This window comes from Gadus macrocephalus, chromosome 9 (assembly GCF_031168955.1).
Source record: "Gadus macrocephalus chromosome 9, ASM3116895v1".
Taxonomy (NCBI): Eukaryota; Metazoa; Chordata; class Actinopteri; order Gadiformes; family Gadidae; genus Gadus; species Gadus macrocephalus.
The window spans coordinates 6,706,044-6,718,180 of NC_082390.1; the positions used below are offsets into that span (position 1 = coordinate 6,706,044).

The window sequence follows — 12,137 nt, forward strand, 5'->3', positions numbered from 1 at the left end:
CCCCCACTAGCCACACCCCTCCCCACCTGGGCGGGCCCTGGCCGGCAGCCTAGTCCCACCAGCTCGAGCGAATAGATCAGAAACGAGGCGTTCCCATTGGTTGTCCTACGCGCGGCCAGCCGCAGATCGCTGCCTGCAGCCGCCGAACAGTGAGTGTTGCGAGGTCGCTCTGTTGAGGTCAAAGAGGCAAAGGATCATACAGTTTAACGCTGCTCTGTGTGTGGATGGCTGCTTCGCATACAGCTGCCGTCAGCAATGTGGCATTTCTGCAAAGTGTTGCACAGTGTATCTCCAATTTGTGCACAGAACACAGACCGGTGCATCAATTGTAATCGAGTTGGAAGCAATTCCCGTCAAACGTGGTAGAAATTCTAATCAAATGGATGCCTTCAACCCTCAGTCAAATTGGAGATACAATTTGCTTGTGGGATGCCACGGATGTGCCATGTATCTGCATATCTACATCATCACACTAACTATCCATAATCTTTACATGACGACGCCGTAGGGCATTCTGAATGCATTCCCCTGCATGTGGCTGTGGGTATCAGAGCAATGTTTTATTCATGTTGCTTATCGTTCATCCGGGCTTGTGCCCAATGCATTCCAAATGCTTCATCAAGTCATGTGATGCACCCAGCCGCCAGTGAAGCGACACAGACTATTTACAGAGCCGCACACAGACACTGACACAGATGTCTCGCTCAAATAGACCCACACAGGCAGAACCATAACACACTGCTCCGTGAGGGCCAAAGCTGAGCTGCCCTGCCCCACGACCTCTCGATCTCGCTCTCTCTCCCTATCGCGCTCTCACTCTCACTCTCGCTCTCTTGCGCTTTCTCCTTCTCGCCTGATTCTCGCTCTTGCTCGCATTCTGGCTCTATCTCTTTCTCTCTCTCTCTCTCTCTCTCTCTCTCTCTCTCTCTCTCTCTCTCTCTCTCACATGATTTTCATGCACTGCTGAAAAGGGAGCGTGTTTTCTCACTCTTCTGTGTTTCTTGTTTTCTCTCTCTGTTCACCACTCCTCCTCTCACTCCCGCTCCCTGCTCCACCTTTTCTCTCGCTGTCCCCTCCCTGCTTGTGACACCACCTGGGTTGATCATGTGGTCACCCGCTGGTCATGTGACCTCACTTTGCTCGCCCTCCTTCCATGGTCCGGCATTTTACTCGATACTCCTCTCCCATCCCTTTCTACCTCCCTCCTTCCCTTCCTTCCTTCCCTATTACCGTCTCTCCAACACTGGCCACCGATGGATGGAGCTGCTGCATCTCCTCTTCCCTCTCCTCCCTCTCTTCCTCCACCTGGGATGGTGTATGATGTTCTCTCCGTGTCTTCACTGTCCACTCTCATGCTCCTCCCCTTTCACTGGTTCCTCATGTTTTTACTACCCTTTCCTTATCCTTATATTTTCCAACTTGTCTGTCTCTCACTCTCTTTCTTCTTTCCCTCCCTCCATCACAATATCTCTCTCTCTCTCTCTCTCTCTCTCTCTCTCTCTCTCTCTCTCTCTCTCTCTCTCTCTCTCTCTCTCTCTCTCTCTCTCTCTCTATCACCATCTCTTTATATCTCTCTTACACCATCACTTTATCACTTTCTCTCTATCTCTTTCTCTCTCCATCACCATCTCTTTATCACTTTCTCTCTATCTCTCTCTCTCTCCATCACCATCTCTTTATCACTCTCTCTTTATCTCTCTCTCTCTCCATCACCATCTCTTTATCACTCTCTCTTTATCTCTCTCTCTCTATCACCATCTCTCTCTCCTCCTTGTCTCTGATACTGGCTCTTTCTCCCTTGACCGTCTCTCTCCCCTCTCCCCTCTCTCTCTGGGCCCCTGCCCTCCCTACCACCCTGGTCCAACCCCCCAGGCCTGGGTCTCTGCCCCCCCTGACCTTTCTGCGAGACAGCTGCCCCCTCCACCTCCTGCCCCGCCCCTCTCGCCCTCTAACCTCTGCTCTCTTCTGTATTCTGCTCCCTCTGGCATGGCTGTAGCGTCAGGTAAGTTCTCCGCCTCCCCCTGAATGCAGCCCCCCCCCCCCCCTCCCTCCCTGACCCCTGACCCCCACCCAACTCTACCATCGACCAACACCCACCACCACCCAGTCTACCATCCACCTAACCCCACCACCACCACCACCACCCTCCTCTGAACCCATCGCACTGCAAAGCGCTCCTCCCTCTTGCTTACCCTCACACCACCAAGTCACCAGCAGCAGCAGTAGCACCACCACCACTATCCTCTATATATATCGTCCTGCTGTCGCCGTACCACCAGCCCCATACTCTACCCATGTGGGTTCCAACCTGTTGGCCTGTGACTCCATTTCTAGCGCTGAAAATGTTTGCGGCCTCAACTTTTGCTTTCGTTTAAAATCAATGTCCCGGTGGACGTAATCACATCGCTGTACTGCACACTAAGTGCTTGCTCGAGGCTATCAATCACTAGGCAGTCCGTTCAGGTATATCACCTATGAGACAAAAATGTATCATCAAATATCAATGGCTAAGCAGCCATCCCTGTGAACCCAGCTCCATATCGGGGGACCCAAAGTTGGGTCACGACCCACAGGTTGGGAACCACTGCTCCACACTGTCACATCAGTCCGCTCTCAGGCTATAGGCAGGCAGGCCAGCACAGGAAACACAAACACACCGACCATATATTTAGATTAACTCCAAAGTTCAAGCATTAACAAAGAGTTAACAAACACTAACAAGAGTTAATGAGTATCCATTCGAGATTAGGTTTCAAAATACAATTTTGTTGTTGTCATGCTATGCTGGTGTATCAACACTGAAACAACTTAAATTGTTGTGTTTGCGTGTGTATATGTGTGATGTAATCTGTCACTATTTCAATGTTTGTTGGCGGCTCATGAGAACATTTTACCGTAGCGTAAATGAAGCTATAGCTGCCTGGGAAATCAAAACCCAGCATTAACAGCTGGATCCAGCACTGACATATTAGTAACGCCCTACCGACATCCTACTGGGATCATACTGACATACTACTGACATACAACTAGCATACCTTACCAGTAGCATACTACTGCCATACAACTAGCATACCATACCAGTAGCATACTACTGACATACAACTAGCATACCATACCAGTAGCATACTACTGACATACAACTAGCATACTACTGACATACTACTAGCATACTGCTGACATACTACTAGCATACTACTGACATATACTACTAGCGTACTACTGGCATACTACTAGCATACTACTGACATACTACTAGCGTACTACTGGCATACTACTAGCATACTACTGTCATACTAAAAGTCTACCACTAGCATACCACTAACCACTGACTTACTACTGACACACTACTGAAATAATACTGACAAACTACTGACACACTACTAAATACTAGCATGCTACTAGCATACTACTGACGTACAACTAGCGTGCTAGTGCCCCCAGACGAGAGCCGAGCGGGGCGGTGGGCGCCCCTGCATGGCTCTGTGTGGACCCACTACTGCTCCATGCCTCCATCCTCCTCCACTAAGGCTGTCAAGAGGCTAGGCCTTGACCCCCAGCCAGGAAGACCCCCGCCACGGCCCCCCAACACACGGCCACCTGCCCGCCCACAGTCCAACGCCATCGACAAGCACACACACATATACACGCAGAAACACACTGACACACACACGCACACATGCAGAAACACACAGGCCCCCACGCAGACACATGCACGCAGAAACACACTAACACACACACACACACACACACATGCAGAAACGCGCAGGCCCAAACACACACGCAGAATCGCAGGCGTCCCACTTTGACCAGTTCCAATCCCTTCCATCTGCCGTTCACACATCCACCCGCCCACGCTAACCCCACCACCACCACCCCCACCACCACCACCCCTACCCATACACACACACACACAAACAGCTCTCCAGCCCCCCCCCCCATCAACCAACCCACCACCCCACCACCCGCCCCCGCTTCGCAGAGATCCCTGCCTGCCCTGGCTGCACTCCTGGCTCACTGGCACCGCCCTGCTGGATGGAAGAAGCAAATGAACAGGCTAAGCAAGAGCGACCTTTGCAGCTTCTCTTCTCTGTTTGTCTCTCGGTTTTTGGAATCCCCTCTCTGTCTCCATCCCAATCTGTCTCTCTCTCTCTCTTTCTATTTGGCTGTTTTTTTCCAACTCTGACCCCCCCCCCCCCCCCCCCCCCCCCCAACTTCCTGACCTCAAGCACTCTGACAGGGGTACATCAGAGCTGTACCCCCCCTCCCCTCCTCCCCACCCACCTCCCTGTCACCCCCACCCCCCCATTGTCTGGCATAGACGTCCTCGTCCCATGTGTGTCTCGTCCCGTGATACGTGGGTCTGTTTTCCTACCATAGGAGATGTGTCCTAGCTACCTAGACAACCACACTCAACCACGTTCGGCTGCCTCTCATATCGTCTGCACCCCCGTGTAGAGTAGCGCCCTGGTGGCTCCCGTGTTATTTACTCTCCAAGCCCCCCATAGCCCCCCTAACCCCCCCCCCCCCCAGCCCGGTCAAACTAACCATACCAGTGTGTTGAGTGTGTGTGTGTGAGGTCACGGTTGTAACCCTAATGCACTGTTGTCCGGCATGGACTCTGCTGAATGGCAGCTGCATCTGGGCAAATGTGACTAGGAAGTGTGTGCGTGTGTGCGTGCGCGGGTGTGTGTGTGTGTGCATGAGAAGGCCTGGTGATCTTCACTTGCTCACTAATGCTTAATCCCGTTCTCTTCTCTTTTTTTGCCCTCTGTTTCCCACTCTTTTGTCCCACTGTCTTTGCATCCCTGTAGCACGCGCAAGCAAACCTACATGATGAACTTTGCCAGACAGACCGGCCTGCGTCACTACTACAGCCGTAAGAGGCGGGCACTGCGACTGCATGCCTAGGCCTGTGCTGAGAAAGGGATTGGCTTCCTCTGACCTGCCAATCACACTCCATCCTCCCGCTCCCCCTGACAACACGTTGCCCTGTTGAGTCCCAGCCGCAAGTGGATTCCAGTCAGCCTTAGACCAACCTACCCTACCCTACCCTACCCTACCTACCTACCTACCGACCTACCTATCCACCCATTCTAAGATACTGGTCATTCATTTGGTTTACACTGCAGCCAATCAAGGCCTTCCCCAAACACACGCATTTGGCGGGAAGACTTGGAAGGAAGGAGCGGCAAAGGCAGCCATTTTGTTATTATGGATTCTTTGTTTTGGTCGTTCAGTTTTTTTGATTCATGGACCTTTGCGGTATCCGGTTGTTTTATAATGATTTGCTGTTGGTTGTTCTGATTCCTGTTCCCAGTTGTGAAGCCGCCTCCGCTGGCTCTGTCCCTTGTCACACCCCAACTCCCTCCTCCTCCTCCTCCTCCTCCATCACCCCCACGCCTCCTCCACCACCACCACCTCCTCCGCCTCCTCCTCCTCCACGTCCTCTTGCCACACTGTGAAGCCCCAGCGATATTAAACGAGACGTCGGCCCGATCAGGGCGCCGCCGCCCGCCCCCGCAGCTCCACTGAGCCGCCCGCCCAGGAGAGAGGACCCCGCGCCCAACCCTGACCCCCACCCACACCTCCACCCCCCGACCCCCCCAAACCAGTACCAGTATGCCGGGAGCAAGACCCCACCACCCCGATACGATACAGACCCTGACGAGGAGGAAGCTACGCGGCTAGCCGAAGACGCTAACGGATTAAACAAAAAGAAAGAGAAAAAAAAAGTCCAAAAAAAAAAAAAGCTAAAGAAACGAGTACGGTGTTCTTGCTGTTCTGTGTGTCTGTGGGTTCAGTTTGTGATGAGTTGACTGTGCTGTTGCATTTCCATTCGTTTGTTCGTTTTCTACTAATTCATCTACTTTGATGGGAGGGGAGGGAGGGAGAGGGGGAGGGAGGGGGGAGGGAGAGGTGGGGTTGCTGGGCTCTGTTCTCTGTTCCTTGTTCACGCTAGATGGATGGAGGTAGGGGAGGGGGAGGGGGGGCGGGGGGGGGGGCCTGATGCGACCTCTCCCCCCCCTTCCCCCCGCCTGACCTCCCGCGAGGGGACGAACCGGATGGACGATTCACGAGAGAGAGGAGAAGAGTTCGAAGAAAAACAAGAAGGAAAAATAAAAGACTGAATATTGTTTTTGTTTTTCTATTTTTTTTTATATATGTTGGTTCCCGAAAAATACAGATATTTATGGTAAATGGCTCTCCACGTAACCTATTTAAAATGCACTGTGCGTGAAAAACCTGTATGTTATTTTCCAGTGTTAAGTTATTAGGCGGTCGTGTCAAGACTGTGACATCTCTCCCCTCTCTCTTTTTCTCTTGTGCTGTTTCCCGACCCCACCTCTCTCTCTCTGCCAATTTCTGATACCTGGAGGTGAGGTTCTGTTCGTGTTGTTTTTGAAGTCTGTGTAATATGGACCCTCTGCCCTCAGTGTAACTCCAGTATAGCAACAATCTCCTGTATATATATATCTATATCCACTATGGGGAGACCCAGCAGCCTTATAAAAGGGAAAATAAAGAACTGCCCAAACCTCATACTGTATACACCGACCCAGCCCTGTCTACTCTGTGTGTGTGTGTGTGTGTGTGTGTGTGTGCATGCGTGTGTGTGTGTGTGTGTGTGTGTGTGTGTGTGTGTGTGTGTGTGTGTGTGTGTGTGTGTGTGTGTGTGTGTGTGTGTGTGTGTGTGTCCTTAGAGGTTATGAACTTATGACTTATACTTTCTCTGACTTAAGCGTGCTTAGAAGTGCTGGCGAATCATGTGTGTGTGTCGGTCAAAAAATAGATCAGGCAGTATATTTATACTGTATTTATTAAATTATTTATTTGTATATATTAAAACAGTGCTTCATACACGCATCATTTATCTACTGGACACATTGAAAACTGCCTCGGTTTTGTAAGACCGGGCACATTCACTGAGTCAGTTCGGCCGTCAACACTAACCAATGTTGAGTCGAACACAGAAAGACATTGGCTCTCGAGTCCATCATCTCCAAAAAAAAATCCCTTCATAAAAACACATGCATTGCATTGCAACGCATCAGTAAAAACAGACTCTATTCACAAACGCACCACCGCCAAACCCAGCAGCACCGCGGCCGGCGTGAGCACCAGATATCGGGACGGGGCGGCCGGGGGTGCGGCGTTGCAATAGGGCCAGGGGCAGCAGTTGAAGCTCAGGACGTACTCCGTCCCTTTGAGGCGGATGACGTGCACTTGGTAGCAGCTCTCATTCTCCATGCAGCCTCGGATGGTCAGCGCGCTGCGGTTGCCGTAGTGACCGACCCCCTTGAAGCAGAACTCGCGTTGGGGGCACGCGGTGACCACCAGCTCGGACTCGGCCTCCTGCTCCCGGTCCTGCAGGGGGCTGTAGAAGCAGCGTAGGTTGTCGCACCACAGGGGGGCTGGGAGCAACCACACACATAGCAGGGCGACCCTCAGCGCCGAGGACACTCGCAGCCTACAGGGGGAGGAAGGAGAGGAACAGCTAGCTTTGAAGAGAGAAGTCCAGTCGACTCGGATAGAAATGTATTGGGTAACTCCTGACGTGGCCGGTTTGGGGTTACTTGTTCACTCCCTGCTTGGGGTTCAGATAGTTTTTGGTGAAACCCAATGGCTATAGATTATGTGTAGTTTAAGTCCCTGTCTACGTTAATGCTGCAGCACAGGTGTTCAGCATGTTCATTGATGAAGGCAGCAGCAGCACTACATGCACGTGCTGGGAAATACAATAATTTAACAGCACAAAATTGACATGGCATCTCACCTGCTCATTCTGTTTAAAATGTAACCCCCACAATAATAGACAAGTTTCCAGTCTGAGCTGATGATGGATGAAGGACATACATCGACTCTCTAAAGGCCACACCTTCTGAACTCAGACACACCTGCAGGGGAAATTGGTGCAGTTTAACCAATCAAAGATCGGTTCTGTAATGCCTACCTTTATTGTGTGTGTGCTACAAGACAAAGACTGCCAACATTTGTAATATTATTTAATTGCATTTACCAGGAAAATGGTTAACAAGCCATCTTTACCTCTCTGGATTACAATAAGCGCACACTAACTTAGAGATTTTCAAATATTTTCATGACTTAATGAAGACATTAAATTCATTTTACAACAGTGCGTGTTTCTAGGCGAAGTCAGGAGAGCGTCCTTGGATAAGAGACTCCTCCTTCTAGGGGGACGTCATTAACTCAATGTATCAAAGACGTCACCCCTCGTCTGGCCCCTCGATGACGTATAATTGATGCACGAATCCGAGGGCACCTCGGCGATGACGTTCCTCGTCAAGTTCCCAAAGTTGATACCCTCTAGTTTGTGGGCGATCAGCCCCAGCAGAGCAGACAGGGCGCTCTCCGGCCGGGGCGCAAGGTTGCAGCGGTCCTCGCAGCAGCATGCGTGGCTCACGTTGTACCGAATCCCCCGGTATCTTAGAAACTCGTGGGTCCCGCACAGCACATCCGTCATGCAGCCCTGAGCGGAAAGGACGTGGAGGCTTCCGAATCGGCCCCAGGAGCTGGCGCAGCGCTCGTCGGCCAGGCACCTGGTGGTGGTGGTGGTGGTGACATCGGGGCAGGATTGGCCCTTGTGCTGCAGGGGGCAGTAGTTGCACAGCAGCGTGTCCAAGCACAGGCCGGGGAGAACCAGGAGCGGTACAAGGAGTAGCGAGGCGAGGTACCAGCCCAGACGACTGAAATATAACACACACGCATATAAAAACACGCATGCACATAAAACACGCACAGACATAAAACACACACGGAGACTATCCACCTAGATTTACTATATAATTAGTTTCGTTATTACCTCTGTTTTCGCTGTGACTCCATCTTGTGTTGGGCTTTCGGAGTCTGACCTCCTGAAGATGGAGCTCATTAAGAACATCCTGATTACTAATTCCCCACAGCTGGCTCTGTCCTTATTGCCACGTAATGAAATTAAATCATTTACTTTAAGCAACGGGGAATGAAGATGAGATTGCAGTGCCCTCTGCTGTTAGGTCAGTGTAATGCTTATCAATTATCAATTCGATTTTCTAGCCAGAATGTTAAATTATTGTTGTTTTTTACCCATGGTGGTACATTAAACATTGGAAATTGTGTTCAATATTCAAGTTGATAATTGATCTAGGCTACTCGAAAAGGAAAATAACTATATATGTGAATCAGTTCAATTGTCTATTATTCAATTCAAAAGTTAAAGGTCCCATGACATTTATTTATTTAAAAGGGACAATGCACATCAATTGACATTTTTAGTTTACCCTCAAAATGTGAATGCATCAGTTATTAAAAAAGCAAAATTTCCTCTGTAGTCCCTTGGCAGGTCAACACATCATCACATTACATTAATAAGGAAAACTGAGAAGGATACTAGAATGCAAAAAAGTAGCCCGCTGGTGCAGTAGCCGAGGCCGGGGTAGGCCTCCCCGATGTACAGGTGGTCCACACCCCAGCTGCTCCCCCTGCCCCTCCTTCTGGATCCAACGGAACTGGGTGGCCCTGAGGTCGAGAGACAGCACGAAGCCATGGGGGGGGGATAATAGTTTATTCCCCAGGAGTAACATGTTGCCCAAAACTCTTCACTAACCATCGTCCTGTTAAAAGTTACCTTCCATTCTCCAACTCATTTATTGAAGAGCCCCATAGTGAACTCTAAACGTGACCTTCATGAATGTGTAGGGTCACCCTTTCCTCACCTGAATCCTTTCCTAGTCAGCAAGTAACTGTCAGGTAGAAACATGAGGTAGGTATTGAGGCAGCGGAAAGCATGGTATCAATACTGGCACCCATCACATATTGGTGCTTACAAACATCGCTGAGCAGCAAGAAGGTTCCGGCAACAGAGGTGGGTGTGTGTGTGTGTGTGTGTAAAATAATACGGTAGGTTTTTGAAGTTGTATGTCTTGGTTGTGGACAACATTGCTGGCTGAGTCTATGCCAGCAGGAATCCCCCTGTGCTGTGGTACAGTGGTACAGTCCAGCAATTAGTTACAACAGGGGATTTCTCGAAATCCGTTTATCATAATCATTAATTTTCGTCTGTACACAGATATTTAACATGGGATTTCAATTAGGAAATTGAACTGATTTAATCTTTTTGTTTTTTTTATTGAAAAATAAGAATATTGAATACATTATACATAATACCACCATGGGTCACCAAAGCACAATATCGACACAAATCACTACATGTGAAATGTTAAATGTAATGTAAAAGCATTATACATACATCTATAGCCGGTTGGCCATTCTCTTAAATAAAATAAATAATTTATTTTGTGTAACAAAATAGAATGTCTTAAATGGAGTAAAACATTGCTGTGTTCTCTGTCCTGGACTCATTCCTCCTTTGTAAAGGCCAGCTGTCTCTTCTTCAACAAGGATTCCTGCCGGGGTTAGGACAGAATGGTGAAACTTCAGTTAGGATCTCAATTCAGCAAAATTATCAAAAGAAGGGGATATATTGGATATATTTCAAATGTATATTCTCAAAGATAGGGAGACATCCATTCTACTCAACATGGGATCAAATTCAAAAACATAATGTTTCATGTTCCTTAGAAGCATGGCTTTGATGATTACATAAATTCCTCCCCACGTTTAAAGTGTATGGGGAATGAAGCATCATATAGGTCATGCATATGTTAAGAAACGGTTTGCTAACTTCCAGCCGCTCCTCTTCCTCATCCTCTTCTCCCCAGTCTTCCTCCTGCTCGGCTGGGTCGTAGGTGTAGAGAGGAAGGAGCCTGTGACGTAGCTGATCGAGCCTGGAGCCCAGAAGAACACGTGTTGAAGACACCAAGGGTCAGTCACAGGTCAGAGTCACACCACAGGTCAATGTGGACCCAACCCCACAGCTCCACTCGTAAAGAGGAGCTCATCATCCAGTTTAAAGGTGTTCATTATTGAATCGGTGGAAAATAGGTTTCTAGGTTTCATATGTGTGTATTATATAGACATAGAATATACGTTTGTTACGGTACCTTGCTCTCCGCCTGAAGTAAATCGCCTGTAAGAGAAAGTATGAGAATGGATTAAGGTTAAGATAATAATGCAACAGAGGCAGTAGGGACAGGTCTGAACTTGTGAGAAAGGAAATGAAAGGTGAGGTGCCAAGTGAACTTGGCACCGTTATGACCCATAAAAAGACGTGATCTCCTCACCACGGCCATCAGACAGACCAGCATGCTGGCCAGCAGCACGGCGGCCACGACGAGGTAAACAGGATGAAGGGTCCCTCGGGGTGAAGGGTCGGGGCCGGTGGCGTTGGCGGTCAGCCCCATGTCCTGCACCGCGCGTTCCCATCCCCTCCGCTCCAGAGCTCAGTTCACACGGGGGTCGGCTGGTTGGGTGAAGACACCCGCTTTGTTGTGGGATCCTGGTGGCGTCGGTGGCGCTGGTGGTGGTGGCGGTACTGGTGCTGGCGGCGGGGTCGCTGAACTCAAACTTTTCCGAGACGGAGTAACACCGCCGCGTTAAGAGCTCTGTGTGTCGTTGCTGCCTGCTGTGGCTTGAGACGAGTCGACTGACAGGAAGTACGGAACCCACTCGAGCGGGGACTGCAGTGATACTGGCAGAGCGCTGGGGAACTTCCTCCTCCTCGGAGGGAGGTGGTTACTGTAAGACGTATCAATCTCTTCACTACAGCTCTAGCGAACGCTTACCTGAACATGAGTCAGACTCGCAGGGTGTGATAAGAAGAAGCCATACGTAGCCGAGGTTGACGTAACTGTACGTGAAGAACACTGAACACAAAAGGGGAGAGAGAGAGAGAGAGAGAGAGAGAGAGAGAGAGAGAGAGAGAGAGAGAGAGAGAGAGCGAGAGCGAGAGCGAGAGAGAGCGAGAGCGCGCGCCAGAGCCAGCTGTTAAATACCTCAACTCGATGGATGGCATTCCAGAGCGAGGAGTGGATGAGGTCTACCCGCTCCTCGTGGTCGAAACGCCTCACTGTGCGTTTTCCGGAAACCGGTTAACCGGTTACCATAAAGAGGACATGAATGTGCTATTAATTAAAATGAGTTAATGCCGTAATAATCAATATTATTTGGCATAAGGAAAGGGTTGACTATTTATGAAAGAACATTGTTTTTTAGAGTAAGGGTTAACCCAAATGGTTCTA

The 12,137-nt window shown here is 49.7% G+C and overlaps 3 protein-coding genes across 3 annotated transcripts; all 3 read right to left on the bottom strand.

Moving 5' to 3' along the window:
• Positions 1-6,799: 6,799 nt before the first annotated feature.
• bncr (bouncer) lies at positions 6,800-7,575 on the bottom strand (the record flags this gene model as incomplete). Its single annotated transcript, XM_060060531.1, has 1 exon — positions 6,800-7,575. A coding segment is annotated over one exon (507 nt), but the record flags the coding sequence as incomplete, so codon positions are not given.
• A 195-nt stretch (positions 7,576-7,770) lies between these two features.
• LOC132464237 (protein Bouncer-like) lies at positions 7,771-8,955 on the bottom strand. Its single transcript, XM_060060526.1, has 2 exons — positions 8,822-8,955; positions 7,771-8,705 (listed from the first exon to the last, which is right to left on the bottom strand). The coding sequence occupies exons 1-2, from the start codon at positions 8,842-8,844 to the stop codon at positions 8,204-8,206; spliced, it is 525 nt and encodes a 174-aa protein (XP_059916509.1). The 5' UTR covers positions 8,845-8,955; the 3' UTR covers positions 7,771-8,203.
• Positions 8,956-10,104: 1,149 nt separating this feature from the next.
• LOC132464243 (small integral membrane protein 29-like) lies at positions 10,105-11,819 on the bottom strand. The gene is made up of 4 exons (XM_060060530.1): positions 11,181-11,819; positions 11,001-11,026; positions 10,682-10,784; positions 10,105-10,403 (listed from the first exon to the last, which is right to left on the bottom strand). The coding sequence occupies exons 1-4, from the start codon at positions 11,298-11,300 to the stop codon at positions 10,356-10,358; spliced, it is 297 nt and encodes a 98-aa protein (XP_059916513.1). The 5' UTR covers positions 11,301-11,819; the 3' UTR covers positions 10,105-10,355.
• Positions 11,820-12,137: the final 318 nt, after the last annotated feature.